This window comes from Pleurodeles waltl, chromosome 4_2 (genome assembly GCF_031143425.1).
Source record: "Pleurodeles waltl isolate 20211129_DDA chromosome 4_2, aPleWal1.hap1.20221129, whole genome shotgun sequence".
In the NCBI taxonomy this organism is placed as follows: domain Eukaryota; kingdom Metazoa; phylum Chordata; class Amphibia; order Caudata; family Salamandridae; genus Pleurodeles; species Pleurodeles waltl.
The window spans coordinates 331,922,289-331,943,747 of NC_090443.1; the positions used below are offsets into that span (position 1 = coordinate 331,922,289).

The 21,459-nt window shown below is 42.5% G+C and overlaps 1 protein-coding gene across 1 annotated transcript in view; it reads right to left on the minus strand.

Moving 5' to 3' along the window:
• Positions 1-639: 639 nt before the first annotated feature.
• The window catches only part of CACNG2 (calcium voltage-gated channel auxiliary subunit gamma 2), a 272,790-nt gene continuing 251,970 nt past the window's right edge, over positions 640-21,459 (minus strand). The window contains exon 4 of the mRNA XM_069231345.1: positions 640-1,500. Coding sequence (XP_069087446.1) covers positions 965-1,500 — 536 coding nt within the window. The 3' untranslated portion in view covers positions 640-964. The remainder of the gene's footprint in view (positions 1,501-21,459) is intronic.

The following is a 21,459-nucleotide window of genomic DNA, read 5'->3' on the forward strand; positions in this document are numbered from 1 at the left end:
AAATGGCTTTGTGTTTTGGCCCCAAGTTCAAAATTATTGCAGTATTACAATCATTTTCCACTAAAAAGAATTACTGAAAAGTGAAAGCACTGTTCATTTTCTTTTTTTAACTTTCTAAACATACTCCATTTTTTCCATCATTACATTTCCTTTCCGAAAAGACACGTTTCTTCTGTTGCAAAAAAACAAAAAACATCTGCCACCCATTATTGTTGACGTTTTGGCCCTCTTTTCTGATTTGGGAGAGGGTTAAAACTGTTTTTTATTCTTATTATTTTTACACTAAAATGTTCACAGTTTGAAGTATCTGAAAACAAAATAAAAATAAGGAAGAAAGGCATCTGCATGTTTTTTCCAAGTGTTCCTTCTAGATATTTACATTTTATTTATATCTCTGTTTAAAAAAAAGTAAATAAATAAATCAAACATTTTTTTTTTCACAAATACCAGAACAATCCTTTTTCCCATGGAAGCTTTCTGACCATTAACCCATATTTTTTATTTTCTTGACTAGATCGTCAGCTGATTCCAGGTTAAAAAAGCAAAAAAAAAACTCCCAAAGCTCCCCAACCCCTCAATATTATGCTCCCCTTTACATTTGGTTCCCTTTTGGCATTTTTTTATTTAAATGATTTCTTTAAAATGGTACATGGCGTTTCATGCATTTTCTTTTCGTTTTGTTTTTATTTTTTTTATTTTTTTAAAACATTCGTTTTTTTTCCATTCTTTTTCTTTTTTTTAATACTTTTTCCTCCTGGTAAGTTTTATTACTCTTTCGTTTTATTTTTTTTAATTAAATGTTCATTTTTTGCGTTTTGGACAGTCCCCACTTTCTTCCACCCCAACCCTCATTTTTTTTCCTCCCCTCACCCTTCACCCACCCATGGGCCCCAACCCTTGCCCTTTTCCCCACACCACTGCCACCTTCTTCCTCCAACGGTGGTCCGCACCGAGCCCCACAGACTCATACTGGAGTCGTTCGCCGGTTAGCTGTATTGGTATGAACTGAGTCCTTACTGTCCTTCTGTATACAGTTGTGAACCTGAAGGAAACTGTTATCTCTGTCGGAGTTGTAGGTGGCTGTGGGTGTGGTGGCTGCCTTAAGGGGGTCCCTGCTCAATGTGTACATTGATATCTCTGTTGAAGGCAGGGTGTTGAAGCCCTTCATTCCGACAGGCGAGGCATCTCTGGAATGTGAGGGCTCGGTGGAGCGGGAGCTGGAGCGGCTTCGCCTCTGGTAGCGGTAGCGATAGCTTGGGATGCGGGTAATGGCAGAGGACTGAAGGTAGTCCGTAGCGCGGGCTGTGGCCCGTAGCTGTTTGTGTCGGTCGATGAACATGTGCACTGCCAGTACGCCCACCATCTCAGCGATGATGAAGGAGAGGGCTCCAAAGTAGAATGACCAGCCATATGAGTAGCTATTCTTCTTGGAGTCACTCTTGGATGGGTCACCCGCATTGGCGGAGATATAGACGATGATCCCAATGATGTTGCTCAGACCTGGAGAGGGAGGACGTGTGGGCAATGTGGAGGACAGGTTGATGAATGCATGATGTTAATGATGGGAAAGAGATTTAAGGGTTAAAGGAAAAGAGTTGGTGTATGATTTCAGGACACAAGGTGTGAATGTTGAGAGCAAAAATTGGTTATGTCCAAAACATCGAATGAGGTGTATGATTTGGGGGTACGGATTTATATTTAGCCGATGGAGAAATATAACAGATGAGATAATGTATAACATTTGGGAATCAAAAGAATAAGGATGAAGATGAAAGAAGGGTTCACAGTAGGAAAATGAAAGGCAGGGATAGTGAATAGTGAACGACAGAGAAAGAAGACAGAAGAAACAAAGAGACCAATGAGTAACACACAGATATCCAGTAATAAACACTATCAATGTTTACTGCAGGGAAATAATCCGAGACACAAACAACTGTGAACATACAGCCATCCAATCATTGCAAAACCTGACTTCTGATTCCACATCTTAATTCTTGATACCACATGATGAACACTGATATCCATAACATGAATGATAATACCCCATTTCCAATTCTGATACCATAAACTGAATTCTGATAGAATACAGGGAATTCTTAATTCCATAACATGAATCTTGATACATTATCCTGACTTATGATACCGTATCATGAATCTAGAATCCCATCTCATAAATCCTGATTCCATATCATGAATTCTGATCATCAGATATTCTGAATTCTGATCCTGTATCACGAACTGTAATACCCATAAAATGTAGCCCTATGCAAAATTTTGAATCCTGTTACCATCGCATCATGGTACAAAATCTTGACCCCTGATGATATATCACAAATCATGATACCACGTTTCAAATCTGAATCCTAGAAATTAATTATGACACCAGACACCCATAGCATGATTGCTGTTACCATTAGTGGAAACCAAACAGTCAAGCATCCATATCATGAATCCTGAATACATTCCATGAATTATGATACATCTCATGGATCGTGGACCCTATAATGTGGATTTCAATATGCACTGTATCATTAATCTGTATACCATACAATCAGGACCACTGAAATTAAGCGATTCTGCAGCCACAGCATTTACCACATAGTAAAGCCTTTATTAAACTTGCCACATAGTCTAGCACAGCATAATTTTGCAGATTTTAACAAAAAGGAAGATCAGACCTGCTGTCACACAGTGGCAGATCTTTGCAAATTTTAAATGGTCACCTTTGAGTTGCTGATTTTCCCAGACCGAATGAACTTTTGTTAAAATGACAAGCTAGCAAAATACTCCTCACATGAACGTACAGCATTACGCTGCATAATTTGCTTTTTTCAAGCAGCATAATGTAATCAGCTCTACCATATTCTTTAGTCCTCCACTGCTGCATAGTTTTAGTGGCCATACATATTATGAATCCTTAAACTGACACCATAAGTCCTGAAACCATTTCACAAATTTGGATGTTCATAACGTGACTCCTAATACTAGAGCATACCTTCTGGTACTATCTCATTAATACTGACACCATCTCATGAATCCTGATACCATCTTGTGGATCCTGATACCATCTTGTGGATCCTGATACCATCTCATGAACCCTGATACCGTCTCATTAATACTGATACCATCTTGTGGATCCTGATACCATCTCGTGGATCCTGGTACCTATATCATGAATTTGCCTGCCCACAATATAAACCCTGACACACAGCATGAACCTGATACCTAACATGAATCTCCATATTGCAACATGAAAGTTGAACCCATTGCGTGGAGCCTAATACATGTAATGCCATCGCAATAATCCTGGTGCCCTAATCATGAATCCAAATACAAATACCATGAGCACTTTTTCCCATAACATTAATTCTGATAGCATATCATGAATCCTTAATTCCATAACATTCATCTCGACACTATCAAGTGAATGCTTATACTATATCCTAAACCCTTACACCTGTAAAATGACCCCAGATTATATGACCTGAAGGTGGTAAATTAGCTATTACAGCTTTTGATAAGGGATTGCAACCTGTTACTGGAAGCGTGCAATAAACAGAAACTGTTCATGCAATTGGACATTATATTTAAGTGCATAGACATGATGCCTATATTTCATATTCCAGGTTATTTGTGTAATGCCTACAAGAAACTGGGATCAAGACTGTAGTGGCAATTACCTAGGGGCAGCAACTATGCACAGATTTGCAGATGTGGTCTGAGGAGTGTGAGATACTGGGTGGTGTTCCACAGGGGGTCAGTAATTGGTGGTCTGATTTTGAACAAAAAGAATGCCGATGGAAAACTTTGGATATCCTGTTTCCTTATTTGAGTATTAAAAAGTTGACAGGATGCCCCCCTCCCACTACAGTACACAGCAACAAGGGTAGAATTATCCAGGGCTTGCAGAAATCAATTACTTTCTGGAATAACCTTCCCTTTATTATCACTGTTTGTGTTGCACTTGCAAAGATGGGTTTTACAGAGCTGCCTATACCAGTTACAAAACACATTATGTGGCATCCCACACTCCACTTTTAAAGTAATAGATTCCCTACTAAATTATTTGGTTTGGGTTGGTAAAAGGAGTATGGTAAAATTATCCACCCTCAAACTGAACCAAATGAAAGCTGGACTAGAACTTCCTGATCTAGAATTATACTATATGGCTGCACAGCCTCAGCATGCAGCGCGGCTGTGTGATGTGAAAGAAAATTAGGAGAAGAAGCTTCTGAAAGAATATTGTGAGTGAGCGATGATCCCTGTAGTGTTGATGCAGTGGTCAGGCGTGTTGCGTTGCGTTGCTAACCCATGTGGTTCTTCACAGTGCAGTGGTGTGGGACGCTGTGGTGCACAGAGTAATTAGGCATTCTCCATTCTCTAGGTCTCTGGAAATCTTGCGGTTACAGCTGTCCAGGAAATTTTCAAACCGTTGAGGAGGAAAAACTCCAGTTTTGATTGGGACTGTGACAGTACCTGCAGTACACCCCTGTGAACCCCCCTGACACTGAAGTCCTGACCGTGCCATTAGGGATGGGCAATTCTGCCCATGCCGTGGTGCCCCAACTTTACAAAGCATTGAGAGCTAACAAACACAAGACAGTACTGCTGGTCCAACAGATATAGGAGGAGGAACTGGTACAAAGTTAAAAGATGCAGAACGGAAGCAGACCTGTGCACATGCCCAACAGATCTCTAGTAATGCACAATTCAAGTTGCAACATTTTAGTTTCCTTCATTGCATTTGACACTTTTTAAATTGCCTAGGGTCTCCAACCGTTTTCGTAATAAGAGCTACTTATGTTCAATGAAAATAAGCTACTGATAATATTAATGTGGTAACAGTGACTACATCAGACAGGAGTACATATGAAGCCACCGCATGCAAAATTGCCAGCAGTGATCACCTCAGAACATCTGGCAGGGCTGCCAACATTGTGAAATTTGAAAAAGGTTTTATCAATCTGAAATACTCTTAAAGGGTCAGTACATGACAGCTATAGCTTGAATGCCCCAGGCACCAAGGTTATAATTTTAATAAGTCTCCCTAAAGCTGAATGGTTTATCACTCAAATATCAACATTAAAAATATTTAGGAAATCCAGCCATTTGTTTCCAAATATCAGCTAAGCTTAAGAATTCTAAAAATACACATCTTTGTCACAAATACACGCTTTAAGATTTTTGGACACATACATTAATTAAACCAAACAAAAACTTAAACTTTAGCAGCCTGAGCTACACACGAGAGCTACCAATGGGTAGCTAGAGAGCTACCAGTAGCTGCACAAACTACTCGTTGGAGATGCCTAGTCTAGAATATACCCAGACAGAACGTCTGCATGCTCTAGATGTAGTGAGGTTAAGAGCTGGTTTCTTACATATTGTAGGATTTATGACCAGGTGTGAATGTACTGGCAAGCTGTTACTAGTAAGTTACAAGACATTGTGGGTTGGTCTATAGAACTGTCCGTTTAGCATTGTTTACTTAATCCTACTCCTAAACCCAAAAAATCGTTGATTAAATACAAATTTGCACTGGTGGGCTTGGTGATGAAAAAACATCAGATTGCGGTACACTGGCTTAAACCTTGCAGCTCAACCACGGCATCCTGGGAGAAAGACCTAGTGGAACCGGAAGTTGCAGAAGAAGAAATGATCAGGACAGATGATAAACTAGCTGATGACTTGGTCTACAATGCTTCATACAATAATGCTGGCTACCGAGGGAGAGGGCAGGGGATGGGCAGTGCTGTATCTGAATGACTTGAACTATGAAACAATGCTGTTATATTGGCCCGTGCAAGTGATCCTGTAAAAACTGTTGCAATTACAATTGTTAACAACAAAACAAAAAACAAAAAAAACTTCGCAGGAGGTGAAGTCAGTGCTCATCAGATGGGCACCTGGTGTCTCGTTCAAAATACACAGGCCCTCGCCTGAAATGAGGTTTATTTAAGCTGACAACATCGACACCCTTGAATACATATAAGGTTTACATTTTTAAACAAATCATTCTTGGATGCAGTGTTAAACCGACCAATGGTTTGTTGGGGGTTTTGCTTGACTAATCAAGGCAAGAGAGTAGATTTCAGGGTCTTGCGGGCAGCCCTCTTGTTTTATGTCTTCCCGGGCTTCTAGGAATCAGTTGAGACCCTGGGATGGGAAGGGGTCTCAAGTCATTTCTTGCAAATCTAGATGCTGTCACCATGAGTAGATCACAGCCTGTGTACAGGAGGGTGGTGTGCAAAACCTCCAGGGCCGGTTGCATAGTATACAGAGTCTAGTCTTGTAAAAGACGCTGAGGCTTTGTGGTCCATAATTACAGCCAGACTGTTAGCTGGTCACAGATTGAACAAGCATTGGCATTCTCCTGGGAACATTAGTGAGCTCGGTCATCTGTGACATTACCATATAAAAAAAAATATTTCGGCATCCAGTGCAATAAAAGTCACATAACACAACAATAAAAAATAATAATTTAAGAACCATAAAATAGAAATGTGCTTTAAAATAAATAAAAACAATGTACAGAGAGCAATACAATCAAAAAACAGTCCCAACATACAGTATATGGGCTGGAAAGTGCAAGTAAGACTACAGGAACATAGAAGCTAGGCAATCTTGACCAGTTTCCTTCTGATGCGCCACATTCCTCTGAGGAATTTGGCAACTGCAATTGCCAGACTAGAGTCTGATTTTAGAATCTTCATGGCTTCAGCATGATCTCAGGTCCCCAGCCGTTTGCAGGTTGGAGCTATCCATTTCCTACGTAAAGGAGTGTAAGATGGGCATACGAAGAAGACATGGGCGGTTGACTCCTGGAACAGGTTGCAGCTGGGACATTAATTATTGGTAGGGGCCCTATTCTGCCACCTATTGGTGAACGTTTTAAGAGGAAGGGAACCAAATCTGAATTGCATATAGAGCTTCCTGTCAGTCGGATCTAGAATTCTATCCAGGTAAGGTTCTAGGAACCAGGTAGACTTAAACTCCAGAAACTCGCTAGTTAGTCACCCTAATGAGAGCGAGCGAGATATACACTGAGTTACCCATTCCCAGTAACAAGACTTCATTCTTTCTTTAGTCAGTGGTGACCCGGTGTATGAGGAGTTCCATGAGTCTCCTATCCCAAAGGCAATCAATAATGACTTGGCTGAGTTGATCCACTGGATCTTATTGGAGGTATCCAAAGAACAAACTTCCCTGTACGCAGTGGCATAAGAGGAAAGTTCGAGAGTTGCTATGATTCTACTCCAAAACAGCAACAGTCTAAGACCAACTATGGCAGCTAATGGTTTACGGGACAGATCCAAATGCAGAGGAAGAAGCGAGGTACCCGGGGGCAGGGAGGTGAGCTTTCACATGAACATGTTTTCTATACAAGAAAGCTCCTTTATATCCTCGAAGCCCCAGAGTTCAGCCCCGTAAAGTGCTGTGCTGACATACTTTGTGTCATAGATCTGGAGAGCAGCAGCTATTGGTCGCATAGTGGATGCATGGTGCTCCCTTAGAAGGACGCCCACCAGCTGGCTAAATTTTAATGATGCAGAATTAATATGGGTTTTCCAGGACTTCTAGTCTGATTGTTTAATCCCCAAATATTCAAAGGTGTTAACTCGTTTTAATTTAGACTCACCTAGGGAAAGGTTTCCCCTGTATAATCTGTGTTGGTTATTGACCATGAACTTGGTTTTGGAGGTGTTTATTTTTAAGCCTCTCTTGGAACAGAAATTGTCCAATCGATCCAGCGAGAATTGGAGGCCCATCAGGGTTTTGGATACTATCAGGGTATCATCTGCGAACAGAAGTGTTCCGGTCTTTTCATTGCCTAGGGTTGGTGCATCAGAGGACAGCAATGTGAGGTGTTGGATGACCTGGTTCAAATATAGGGAAAAGTGAGTTGGAGCTAATATGCAGCCCTGCCAAACACCCCTGACTACCTTGATCGGGTCGGTGAGGTCACCCTGGTTCCCCCAACGTACTTTAGCAAAATTGGCTTTGTGTAATCAAATGATTATGGCCAGGAGCCCTGAGGGCATTCCCATCTCGTTGAGGACCTCCCAGAGTTGACCTCTAGGGACCAGGTCGAAGGCAGATTTAAGGTCTATAAAGGGTACATATTGACTCCCCTTCCCTATCACTGCAACCTTCCATTACAGGAGCAGAAACCGAAACACCTGATCCATGGTGCTTGTTTTGGACCTAAAGCCAGCCTGGAATGGTGAAAACATCTTATTCTCAGAGATCCAGTTGTGGATTTTTGATAGTAGGAAACGACAGAACACATTAATAAGGCTTATGGGCATATGATTGGAGGGTAGAGACTTTACATTGAATGCCGTTTCCATATCTGACTCCACACACAAAAGGCAGAGGAACGTGGAATGCTTGCCATTCACCTGTAAAGGGGATTACAAGTAACCTTCATTGCTCCACATGTTTGTGTCCTTGCAAGTTAGTTTTAAATACTTTACACAGCGCGTTTTGTGTATAGTGTGCTAAAGACCATAAAAAACACAGGCAAAAGGAGAGCTTGAAGAAATAAGTTGTCTGATTTAATGAAGAAATGTTAGTTACAGTTGATGGGATTTTAAGGATAGACAATAGGAACAATGATAGTTCACAGGAATTAGTTTCTCACTGGCAGCAAATTCTAGAGTTTTAAAGCAAATCAAATTAAAAGAATGTGATGAGATGGAAAAGATGAATGTCTGTGCAAGCCTGTCAGTCAGATCAACAGAAGGGTAAAGCATGATTTCCAACAGGTGTCATTGTCCTGTTCGCCAAATCAGCCAAATCGCAGGTAGTGGGAACGGAACCAAACACCATTTGATGGCCAGTGACCACAAAGGATCTTTGCTTTGTCCCTCCCTTAGCCAGCCCAGTAGTCTCGTATTTCCTGTTGTAATGATGAGAGACCAGCAAGGACCAGAAACTAGAGAAACTGACAAAGGCACTTGCACTCCCTTTTGCAGTCTTGCTACAGCGCGCTCTAGCTGTTTGTCAGAGACTGCACTGCATGCAATACCCTATAGAACCAATTGTTGCTCAAGGTTGGATGGCAGTCTCAGTTGCCCTGCTCCTATATGTTGCGTTCCTCCCTTTCTGTTTCTGACCAGCCCACAGGAGCTTTTTGGTTTTGCTGTCACTAGATACGTCATCCGTTGAGCTTCGAAAGCAGCATTGCATCTAAGAAAACAAAGCCTGTGTTTGGAAATATTTATCTATGCATGTACATATGGTACTTTATCTGAAATAATTTTATATTTCCTGTTTTTTTCCATATGTGTGTCATATTAAAATCTCTCTGTATGTATACCTCTTATGTGTGGCCATGTATCTACATATTTATATATTATCCTGCCACTGCAGACAAAAAAAAGTTAACTAATCTCCCCAGACCTCATCAAATCACCACTCTGACTCATCCTATTGCTCTTCCAAAATATCCCCTACTTTCACTCTCAGACTCACCTTAAACTTATTTTATTACTATGAACTCCCAAATAACTCTTTGCAAACTCTCCTCCTTTATCCTATTCATCCAACTAACAGGCTCTCTGACTCGCCGTAAACCTCTTACTACTATGAACTCCCAAATAATCCTTTATAAATGCTTCTCCCTCCACTATTCATCCTCTATCCTATTCATCCAAGTAACAGACTCACAAGTTTATCACTCCCAATCAGTGCTTGAAATGGAAAAATAAAAGTGCAGGTACCCTGTACCAGAGTACCTGCTTCTTTCCGAGAAGTGCCAGTACTCTCTAATTAAAAGTATTACGTTTTTTCCAAGAAGTGCAGGTACTCTCCCTCTCAAAATAAAAAAGTGCTGGTACTTGGTACCGGACAGTACCGGCCCATTTAAAGCACTGCTCCCAATAACAATTTATATTGCCCTCTACTAACCCACCTTTCGGTTCCAGAGCAGCATGCTACTCACCGCAAAGCGCTTCAGTGCCAGGTATAGTAAGCATTATATAAATGCAAGTACAATTACAACACGAATTCCAATACTATTTTATGAATCCAGGTACCATAGCATGAATTCCACTGCAATAAAAGGACTCTGGATGAGGTCTCATAACTCCTGAACCCGTAACATGAATCATGAGAGCAAAAGGATTGTTGTTACCCTTAAAGTCAATTGGGATATCAGAACATTAACTACTGAAACCAAATAATAAATCCTGACATCCATAAGATTTATTCAAACACCAATCGGCTGAGCCCTGAGAAAAGACTACTTTCATCTTAGCAACAGAAAGCCAGCCCCTAATGCTGAACCTTAACTTCTTTTTCACAAATTGTATAACATGGGCCCTCTCCCTAAATGCCTGTTGGGTCTGATACACTGAGGTAAATCTAACTGCAATATACATTTTGGGCAACATTAGAGCAAAAAGAAAAATGATCAAAAGCGCAATCATAAAAAATAAAAAAATCTACAAAATATAGTAGTAGACAGGAGAAAACAAGAACATAAACTGAAAGTCGCAAACAGACCTAACTAATGCCAAATCAGAAAAGCATTGACGAAGCCACTAGATCTTGCATTTGTGACCCAGCTGCTTTCTCAGTGGCTAAAGTAAACAAAAAGACCTTCTGACATAGCTGTCATTTTAGGAGTGTATACCACATACATGTGCACCTACAAAATGATGCAGGTGCTTTTTTTTCAGTTACCAATGTGTAAAATCTTCAGTTTTTTTTAAAGCAGGCAGGGAGAGAACAACATGGGGAATGGTGGGGGTGGGAAGGGAGCTAAGCAATACCACGGAGGGTGGGAGGCGAACGGTAAAGCAACATGCCTATGGTGGGGGATGCCAGAGCAACCTGGGAGGAGATGCAAAATTAACAGGTGGGAGGTTCGGAAGGGACGCAAAAGTAACGGAGGGGGAGGGCATGTTTCAAAAGCAGCAAAGGGGTTGGGGAAAGCAACACAGAGGGTGTGCGTGGGGAAGACAATAGGGAGAAACACATAGGTGAATGCAAGCGGGAACAGGGTGGAGAGAAGCAGTCAGGCAGCAGCAGGGAGTACAGGGGAGATGACATAGACGAGGGAGATGGTTTGAAAACACAAATTCAAATGAAGTGTTTAACACAAAGTAAACTGGTAATACTTGAAAAGAAAGCAGTGGGAGCAGCAATGCCAACTAATCAAAGCAATTGTAAAGGGGCAGTGCTCCATGGGGGGCATACACTAGATTGACTAGCTGGGAGAGGACTAAGAGACAGGCAAATGAGAGTGACAAGGAAACCCAACCAATGGCAAGCAATGGGTGGGCTCCAAGCTTCTCTGTGTTTTTGGTAAGCCACACTAAGTATGCCTTGCAACAGGCAACGCATGCACTGTCTAGTAGGCTTGACCTAAGTCCGCTGAAATAGCCAAGTGTTCAATAGTTTGCAAATTTAAAAAAGATTAGGGGAACTACCTATTGTCAAATGAAGGAATGTCCAAAGGAGAGGACTGGCAAATAGAGAATGCCCTGTTTAGTCTCTTGTGCCGGAGCCTGTTGATCCCCAGCCTCTCTAAAGATTTGCTGCAAGTCACACTGACACCCTCTGAAAAGCAAACCTTCCTGTTCTAATATGTTAGGCTTCTTAAGGTAAGTCTCTAAAAGTCATGTAACCCACGGTAAATCAGGAACAAACTTGTAACAGAAACCAGTGCTGGAAAAAAGAGAATAAGAATGATCAAATATTTCCACACCCACCAAAAGTCAGACAAACTTTAAACACAAGCATATACCGAAAGTTCCACTCAGTCTCTAAGGCACTGGAGGAGCTCTACTGGCTCCCAGTAAGAGGGTGGCTTTTAAAACACCCTGGACAGTTCACAAAGCCCTCGATACCTCTGGCCCAAAGTATCTGAAGGAGAAATTTCTCTGGTAAAATCCCAACAGACACTTGCGCTCTGGATAAACTACAAAGGTCATTCTCCCTAAAATTTAAGAAAGCCTTGTGTTTTGTCTACTTGTCCTGCCTACTGTGGAATCGGTTGCCCAGATACCTCAGAGATCAGCAAAACATGAGCACTTTTAGGAAACGTTTGAAAACCTGCCTCTTTTTAAGCTCCTCGGAGTCCTTAACTTTCTATAATCTTACAGATTTTAGCGCCAAGACACCTTCGGGCATTCGCTGCGCTATATAAATTTATCATTATCATTAACACTGATCTTAAAGCTGCTGGAGTGAAGGCAGCAAAACGTACAGCAAAGAAAGTATTCTTGGAACAAAAATTTAAGTGAGACAAAAAAAGATTTAATCTGATGAAGAAAGGGCATTAAAAATGCCCACTTTTGAGATTACGCATTTAGGTAAAGCGCATAATCCAGTGTAAATCCCATTACAGGGGCAGTAGGTATAACTGTTGGGGATACGAAAAGAAGAAAAAGCAGGTGCCCAGATGATGCAGAAGAAACAGGGGGACACAAAAAAAATTAATTTTGAAAAGGTTTCCTGTTGAAGGGTGGGGGGGCATTCAACCCTCGATTGTTTCAGATATTACCAAAGGTATAGAAAAGCATCTAAAGATGACACCCCTAAATTAAGGAGATTGCCCTCATCATATCAATATAGGGAAATACCTGCATTGATCACTCGGTACGTAATGGTTCTGCGTCAAAACTAAATAGTAAGACAAAATCACTCCTCAGAGCATATGGAAAAGGAACCAACTGCGTGGCCTCCATCTGAACCACTTAGAATCTAATGCAGAGAAAGAGAGTCATGTGAGGATAGATCCATCACAGGCTTCTTTGACTGAAGCAAGGAAAATACCATGTGTCCTTGGCTAGCAGTTTAAAAGATTCCATCGTTGGCCAACGAGGGGCAGATTAATACCATATTTTTTGGCTAGCCACATAAGACAAATTTATTTTGATGGTTCTAACTGAAAATCATTTAGATAGGCAAAGATTATCCTTAAAATCTGGCATAGATAATGCCACTCACAGTGTACAATGCACTGCTCTTCCCAGGGAGCAAGAAACACTAAATCAGTATTATCCAATTGCGTTTTTAAATTCTTGAACACATATAACGAGCCTAAAAAAAATACTTATGTTGTTTGGTCTAAAGATTGGTGGACAAAGGTAGATGAAGAGGGTTCAAGTTGTGTTTTACAACTGTAAGACATTACTAGGGTGATTTATGGCACCGAGAATCTTGGATAAGATAGGATGCTTTAACCAATTTCGGGATCTTTATTTGTCCTGGGTATGCCTGTTTTAAGATTTTCCCAAATAGAGAATTTGTAACACAGTGGCTAACGTTCCTCGGGCTCACAATTTGTATTAAAGAAGCTCCCAAACTGGAACTGGGTACCAAGAGGCAAACTTGAGAGGTGCAATTTCATCAGCTACAACAGCAGTCACAGCTTTGCAATCTGAATCCATAGTGTCAGGAAAACTAAAAGGTTTACCAGAATGATACAGAAAAATACTTCTTAAAAGAGAAATTCCAGTCTGATTAGATCGTTGTTTATACAGCATGGAACACAGGAGAAGTAGAAAAAAGAATTTTCAGTTGATTTGACTAGTTGAGAAGTAAAGTTGGGGAACAGAAGATATAACGATTTATCAACAATATTTCCCAAAATAGGAGCAGCAATAATTAAGAGGGACAGATTCAAACAAACAAGATACTTACCTTCCATATTGCTCTTTCTGTTAAAGGCTTTCCATCTGCAGATTCCCCACCTTTTTAAATATTTCACAGGTGTCAGACTGGATCCGGAAACTTTTCAGTAGTACCTCTGTGCACCAGAAGGTGGTGCGGTGTGGCTCTACACGGATGTCGTTCTGCCCCAGAAGTGAAGTGTTGGGCCTATATAGACACCATCCTGCGTGCAGTTAGTTGCTTTCAGGACTGTCTGCACCCCCCAGACATAGAGCCCCAAAAGCAAACTGATGGACCAATGTGCAAATTTCAAGAATTGGGATTTTATTAAAGGGTAGAGTCTAATCACAGAACAGGAAGGATTCCAAAAGGTACTTAATCGGAGGTGGCTGCGAATGTACACAAACCAGAAAGTTCTGCAGAACCGAGCAGGGAAAGTGCCCTTCTCTGCAGATTTAGCTGTCCAAGCAATAGTGCTTTGTGAATATATGAGGGGACGTCTATATAGCCACCAGTGACTCTGCCTGCTAATGCAGTGGTAGCAGCTTTGGTCCTTGTAGAATGAGCATGCTGTCCTTTAGGAGGCTGCTTTTCAGCCAATGTGCAGCAGATCTTAATGCAAAGCATAATGCAGCACATGATGGTATGACTCTGTAAAGCTTTACCTTTTTTCACTCCAGCGAACCCCACAAAGTTGATTGTTCATCCAGTGAGTCTTTGTATGATTGATGTAGAAACTGAGCACTCTTTCAGGATCCAAGTGATGGAGTCTCTCCTCCTTAGAGGGGTGGGACAGAGCATAAAATGCTGGCACGTTTGATTGACGTGAAAGGGCAACACAACTTTCAGAAGAAAGAATCCCCTAGTTCGCAGAATCAGCTTATCGGGGAATTAAGTGGTGGATGAACATACATAGCCTGAAACACACGCACACACCATGCCAAGGTGATGGCAACTTGGAACACAGTTTTGATGGTGAGAAGCCTTATCAAATCATCAAATAAGTAAAGATGAGATTGAGGTCCCATTGGGGCATCACAAAAGGAGAATGAGGAACAGATGCTGCAACCCTTTCAAAAACCTCATCACAACTGATGATTTAAACTAGGAAGATGATCAGACAATTTCAGAAAGGCAGAAATATCACCTTTAACTGTGCCCAATCTTCATGCATGAAGGTGGAGATTGTGAAGGCCAGGGTGGAGAACCTGTCCCTGCTGCTGCAAATCCTTGGAGATGCGTAGCTTAATCAGAGGGCAGATGTTTAAAACAGGAATTCTGGATATCATACTCTTCATGCCCAACCCAGAGCCACTGGGATGACTTGGGCCCAAGTCAGTTCTCATCTTCATGAGAACTTGGGGCAGAAGTGGTATTGATGGAAAAGTGTACAGAAGTTCCAGGGTCCTGAGTCCCACCAGAGGTGGACCAGGTCTCCAAGTGAGAGACATTTTGGAAAATCCAACATGTAGAAATGCATGTTCTCTGCAGTGGGTGGCAAACATAATCAGCCAAGGTTCTTCCCATTTGTAAAAGAGACTTTGCACCAACTCCAGGTGTAACTCCACTCATGATCCACTGGGTGCCGACAGCTGAGTTTGTCTGCCCTAGCATTCAATGAGCCTGCTAGGCACAGGGTGTGTGATTCCACCAGCTCTGTTTGTTGCAGTACCATATGGCGGCGGTATTGTCCATGAGCACCTGTACCAGCCTCCCTTTGATGGTCGGCAAGAAGGCTTTCAGCACCAAGTGGGTTGCCCTCAGCTCCAAAAGATTTATATGGGGCTTGAAATTCGACACAGACCAGAGGCCTTTGCTCTCGACCTCCCCCAAGTGGCTGCCATAGCCCAGACAGTATGCATCAGTCCCCTCTGTCAGCTCTGGGTGGGGAACAGAGAGGGGTCTGCTGTGACTCAATTGTGGTTCAGCAACCACTACTTCAGATCTTTCACAGTCTCCTTTGAAATCTGAATTTGGTCGTAGCTTCCCCTTGATGTGTACCCATTGGGACTTCAGATCCCACTGCTAAGCCTGCATATGCCCCCATGGCATGCTCGACCAGCAGGATGCAATAGGCTATCAATCACAGCAGCCTCAGAGTCATCCTCACTGAAATCTAGGACCGAGGCTGAAACATTTGTAACATAGCCCGAATGACCTGGATCCTCTTTCCTGCAGGAAAGGTGCAAAGTTGGACCATGTTCAGAATGGCTCCGATGAAGGAGTACGCCTGAGAAGGAGTCAGATGTGACGTTGGCAGGTTGATCATGAACTCCAAAGATGAAAGGAGGTCCACCATAGTATAGAGGTGGTTGACAACTCCCTGGGGCGAGACCGCCTTCAACAGCCAGTCATCAAGTTTGGGGAAGGCTGGCATCCATAACCTCCGAAGGTATGCTGCCACCACCTCCTTCACTTTTGTAAACACCAGAGGGGAGATGGTGAGATCAAAGGGGAGCACAGCAAACAAACACCTACCCCCCCCCCACCACAAATGCAGGTAGCGCCAACGGGCCTGCAGGACAGGTATGTGCAATTAGGCATCCTGGAGGTCCACTGCCACCATCCATTCTCCAGAGTCGAGGGTAGGCAAGACCTGGGGGAGGGTGAACATTTTGAATTTCTCTTTCTGGAGGAAGGCATTGAGAGGGAACAGATCTAGAATAGGCTAAAGGCCTCCGTCCTTTTTGGATACCAGAAAGTAGGAAATAACAACCACACACCCTAATCCTGGCGTAGGCACCCTCTAGACAGCCAGAAAGCCAAAAGGGCTTGCATGTCCTGCTGCAAAATGGAGATATGATCTTCTGTCAGTCGCTGGCTGGACAGTGAAAGGTGTGGCAGGGACGAAAGTCAAAGTAAATCATAACCTTTGCAGCCAAACTGCAGGACCCACCTGTCAGACATGATCAATTACCAACCTGGATAAAATCAGTGGATTCTGCCTCCTAACGGGCAGCTGCAACCCTATAAGGGTAGAGAGATTTGGCAGATGGGGCTGTAGGCTGTGTATTTGGATGCATGCTGACCTTAGCCACGGGGAGGCACCTCGGCCTGTCCTGCAAACTGCTGGTGTTCCTGCTGGGGCGAGACAGACTGGCAGTAAGGGATGCCTCGGCCAAAACCATGGAATGAGCAGTGGAATTGTTGTGGCTGGTGAGGCTGGGCAGAGTGCTCAGGAAGCAAGCAGTAGCCCTACTTTCCTTGAAGTGTTCAAGGGCCGAGTCAGCCTTGCCCCCCGAACAGATGAGGACCATCGAATGACATGTCCATCAGGGAGGACTGGCTGTCACCTGTGAACCCAGTCAATCACATCCATGCATGGCAACGCTGGTGCATATAGCTCACCCAGGGGAGTTAGTGCATTCAAGTCACAACAAATTATGAACTTGGGCGCATTATAACCATCTTGAATCACCAGTGAAAGGATCAGCTGAAGGTCTACTGGTACACCTGGGAGGGCTTGTGCCACTGAGTTCCAAAGAGTATGAGTGTAATGGGCCAACAAATAGGTGGGGTTGATTGTTCGCAGGGCCAAACCCACCGATGAGCAGAGGCGTTTTCCAAATGTCTCCACTCACTTTGATTCCCTGAAATGGGGAGTTGTAGGAAAATTGTTGGGGTTGGTCCAGCTGGATGATACACACACCACAGGGCTTTCTGCAGAAGAGTGCTATGAAAAAAAAGTTGGGTCACCTGGGGCAGCGCAATGACTCCTGGCAATCTGTCTGTTGACTGAGGGGTCATAACAAGGCTTGGCACAAGTACCTATAAGGGTATCAGTCAGGGTATCATTATCTGGGGAGATATTTAGCCCAGTGACCTCCTCCAAATCCTCTCACTAATTGTCCTCAATAAAGGGCTGAGCAAACTCATCACCCTCATCATATTCATTGCCAGATTCAGCGCTGAAAAGCGGATGCATGAATGTTGCCTTGCACATGGTAGTTCAAGTGCAGGGCTGGTGCCTTGTTTAAATTTGGGCATGGCTCTCATCGGTGTCAGAGAGGACAATTGGAATCACATTCTCTGGAGGTGAGGTCATCATCAACATTGAAACAGCCAGGCCTGATGTGGGTTTGGGCACTAGGAGCGTTGTCGAAATTGGAACTGAGGGTGGACTCGCTCAGAGGACCCAGCTGGTGCAGAGGGCGAGTACACCAACGGTAGTCCAGATGGAGAGCCTCTCGGCTCTAAGGGGACAGAAGGTGCACTAGAGGGAGTCAATTGAGATCTTAAGAGCTGGAGCATAGCTGTAGGGAGTCGATCTGGTTCACCCGGGCTGATGACCCCAGAAACTCAGGTTGTGCCGGAAGCAGATGTGGAAATGGTTCGGAAGTCGGTCACCTTCGGGAGCGAGATGATTGGTGTCTCCCATGCGCTTTGTCAGGAGAATGGGAATGGCACAAATGAGTTGAACTCTAAATCAACTTCTTGTGCTTTTTGTGCTTAATGGAGGATTTAGCGTGCTATGAAGAACTGCCTCTAGAGTGGCTCTGCCGACTCTGGGAACAAGAGTGGGACCAAGATAGAGCCTTGGACCTGGAGCGGGACTTGAAGCAGTCAAGACATTGCATCTTCTTGGGTTTGGGGATAAAGCTTTGCCTTGTGTTCTTTGATGGCCTTTGGGTTCATTGATTTGTAGTGAAAATTAAAATAAATCGATTTTCATGATATCCACACTGGATAAATTTAAATAGTCGGTGATTATTCTGAAAATGTCTTCCCTGTACAGTACACCTCTGATATAAGAGGTAGATACACGCCTTTTGGCCTAGTTTATACTGCAGATGAAGACAAGGAGGGATGCAAAGAACAGTTTAACTCATATTTATAAATGTCAACCATATCCCTCAGCTCCCTCCTGTGCAGTATAGTCCGATCACCAAACATGATTGCGGTTGGACACTAGTAAATCAAGTAGAAGAGCAGAATTTCACCCACGACTAAGGTGTTAAAACAGGTGTTATTGCTTTATTTACACCTCTTCTACCATTCTACATACTTTAACTTAAGATCAAATTGTCCTACTTGTTCAGAATAGCAACCAATCAAATGCTATACACTCAAGGAACCCAATGATTGACAATGTCCTTCTTCTTATGACAGATGCAAATTCTGCTCATTCAGTTATGTATGCATGCACACACCCCATGCACTTATGGACCAGCACCAGGGTGGCTTTATATTTTTAGGTTGAGAAATGAGTTCAGAACCCAACTCATTCCACCAATGGTCGAAGTACACGCATAGGGTCGAGCAAATGGAAGGTGAGCTCTGGAGGCAAGGTTGCCACGTTTCTCAGAGAAACATACTTGCCACATACCCGACATAGGTTCATGTTTTGAGATTAAGGAAAGTCCATGAACTGCTATTTGAAAAGTAATTTATGTAAACTCCATTCATTCTTTTTAACTTGGCAATTATCGCACTGCAAATCTAATAATCACTAAGGAATAGTTTAGAACAGAGGTTCCTACACCTTTTGACTTCTGTGGACCCCCACAGAAACATTACTGGATTCCAGGGACCCCCACTAGATAATATTAGAAGCTAGGACCTCAGGCTGAGGCAATTTCTAAAATGTGTACGTCACTACAACACACCAAAATTCAGACAGAATTACACATTAAACAAATACACAAATATTTAAATATGTGATTTAATTCACAATCAAATACAAGCAGAAATTATTATGAGAAGGCTGGAGCTTTTCTAAATTCGAGTTTTAATTCTTAAAGTCAAAGAGATACGCTAAACTGTAGTATATCACTTTGTCTTTTGACACCCATCTTCTATAATATATTCCGTTTACTGTACTTGCTGCTCCAACCAATCAAGCTAGGAACACCAACTCCATTTTTAGCCTCCTTCACATTAACATTGCTCTTTCATTTATATATACTTACTAATCTTAATATTTCTAAAGAGTTGATGACTCCCGAGAAGGTCATCGCTGACCCTGGGTCTGCAGACCACAGGTTAAGAACCACTGGCTTGGACGGTTCCAAGATACTTGTGATGCAATCTTTTCTTGTGTTGTATTTACTCTTTAGTTTTCATTTAGAAGTGGGAAACTCAGATTTTGTAATATTTCTTTTTTTAATAGTCTTGAAATAAAAGTGCCCACCAAGCCAGTAAAAAACTAGTCACATGGCACCTCGAGCTGAGCTCTGCCAGTCTACTGAAACTGAACCTTGACAAAACTTAAATTCTCATTACAAATCAAAGAGACAATATCTGGATCTTCAGCTATTTGGCATAGGATGATGAGGTATCTCATCCGTGTCTTCTGTAAAGAAGTTGGCCACACTCACTGATCTATGGTGACCCCAGAGGAACAGACAAGCTCATGTTGTTTTCAGCTTAAAACTATTCTTTTTAATATTTTCTCTCCACAGAGAATGGTGAAAGCATTATTCCCATAGTGCCTCAGTAGTTTTGATCTTGTAATATACCTCGGCCAGCCTAAAAAAGCTGAGTGATTAAAATACAAGTGCATTATGTGTCGGCCAGTAATCTCTCCAGACTCTAGAAATGAAGCGCTTGACCACAGTCCTGCAATCAATCTTTCCAGTAGCCAGTGGGGGCAAGCCGGTTACCACTAGAAACATTATCCACAATGGACATCCATGCTGCTCTTTCAGCTCTAATACATACTGCACTTTGGTCCTGAAAGGTGTTTTTTTTTTTTTGCAAAAGCTGTCTTTTCACAATTCTTCTAAACACAAAGGTTTATACCAAAACATATGCCTTTTCCACGCAGACTAAAACTCTGTAGAATTCCCTACTCATGACACTAGGCAAAGAAGTAAATCATCTTTTTTCAGAAAATCTTTATAAATTAAGCTTTTCAAGGAGCTGTAACATCCGCCATTGCCCATGTTGTTTCTGCAGCGCAAACGTGTCACTTCCTGGGAGGACACTGCGCTCCGCAAATAAACATTGCATAACGTCATGCCAGCTGTCACACGTTTTGACATACTAACAAAGCTGGAAATCATTGTGACATGGGACTGACGTTTCAGTAGCACTGACTTGTTGGGCATCGTTCAGTTTCCTTCCATAGCAGCTTGAGGTTGAAGTACAGGACTTGTACACATTAAACCCCAATGCCTATTAGACTAGGACTATGAAAAAATCAGTGGTAGCAGTGGCCACAAAGAAGGTGACATCAATAGTGATATACACAGAAGCCCTGGTCCACGTGAATCCATCATTAATGGGTTCTTTTGCTCAGCAGAGGCACACCCAATGCCCACTCCAGCCCCACTTCCATTTTCCAAAATATAAATGCCCACTGCAGTGTTCATAGGTAGATTGCTTGTTTCAATTTCCTCTTAAAATAGCTTACTACAAGACTTCCGAACATAAGATTCCAGAGAAACAAATTTCGCTTTTTAAGCCCGTTGACAGCACTGAGAACATTGGTTGAAAGTTTGATAACCAAGCCCATTTTCAATCATCCTAAGAGTCTAAACGTTACTGGGGATAATTTTTTCAATAACCTATATTGAATCCAACAGCTTCTAAGGCGCTTGACTTACTAGGATTGAACCTTCTAAAGATAACTGCTGGATGCAATCTATTTGATGTAGATATAAAAGTCCTTAGTTGTGCAGAAGCCCACCAACCACCGTTGCCACAACTTGTCTTGGTTTTCCTTTGTCCACTGTCTCTCTGGTTAGATTTGGTTTCAGCCAAGGAGAAAACCCATTTCTTTACTGATCCCAAGCTGGCACTTAAATTTGGGCACAAGCATACTCCAAGACCTTTATCCGAGGGGGACCCTGAAGTCAGTGCCTGTGGTGACATTCCTAAGGACTAGTGCAT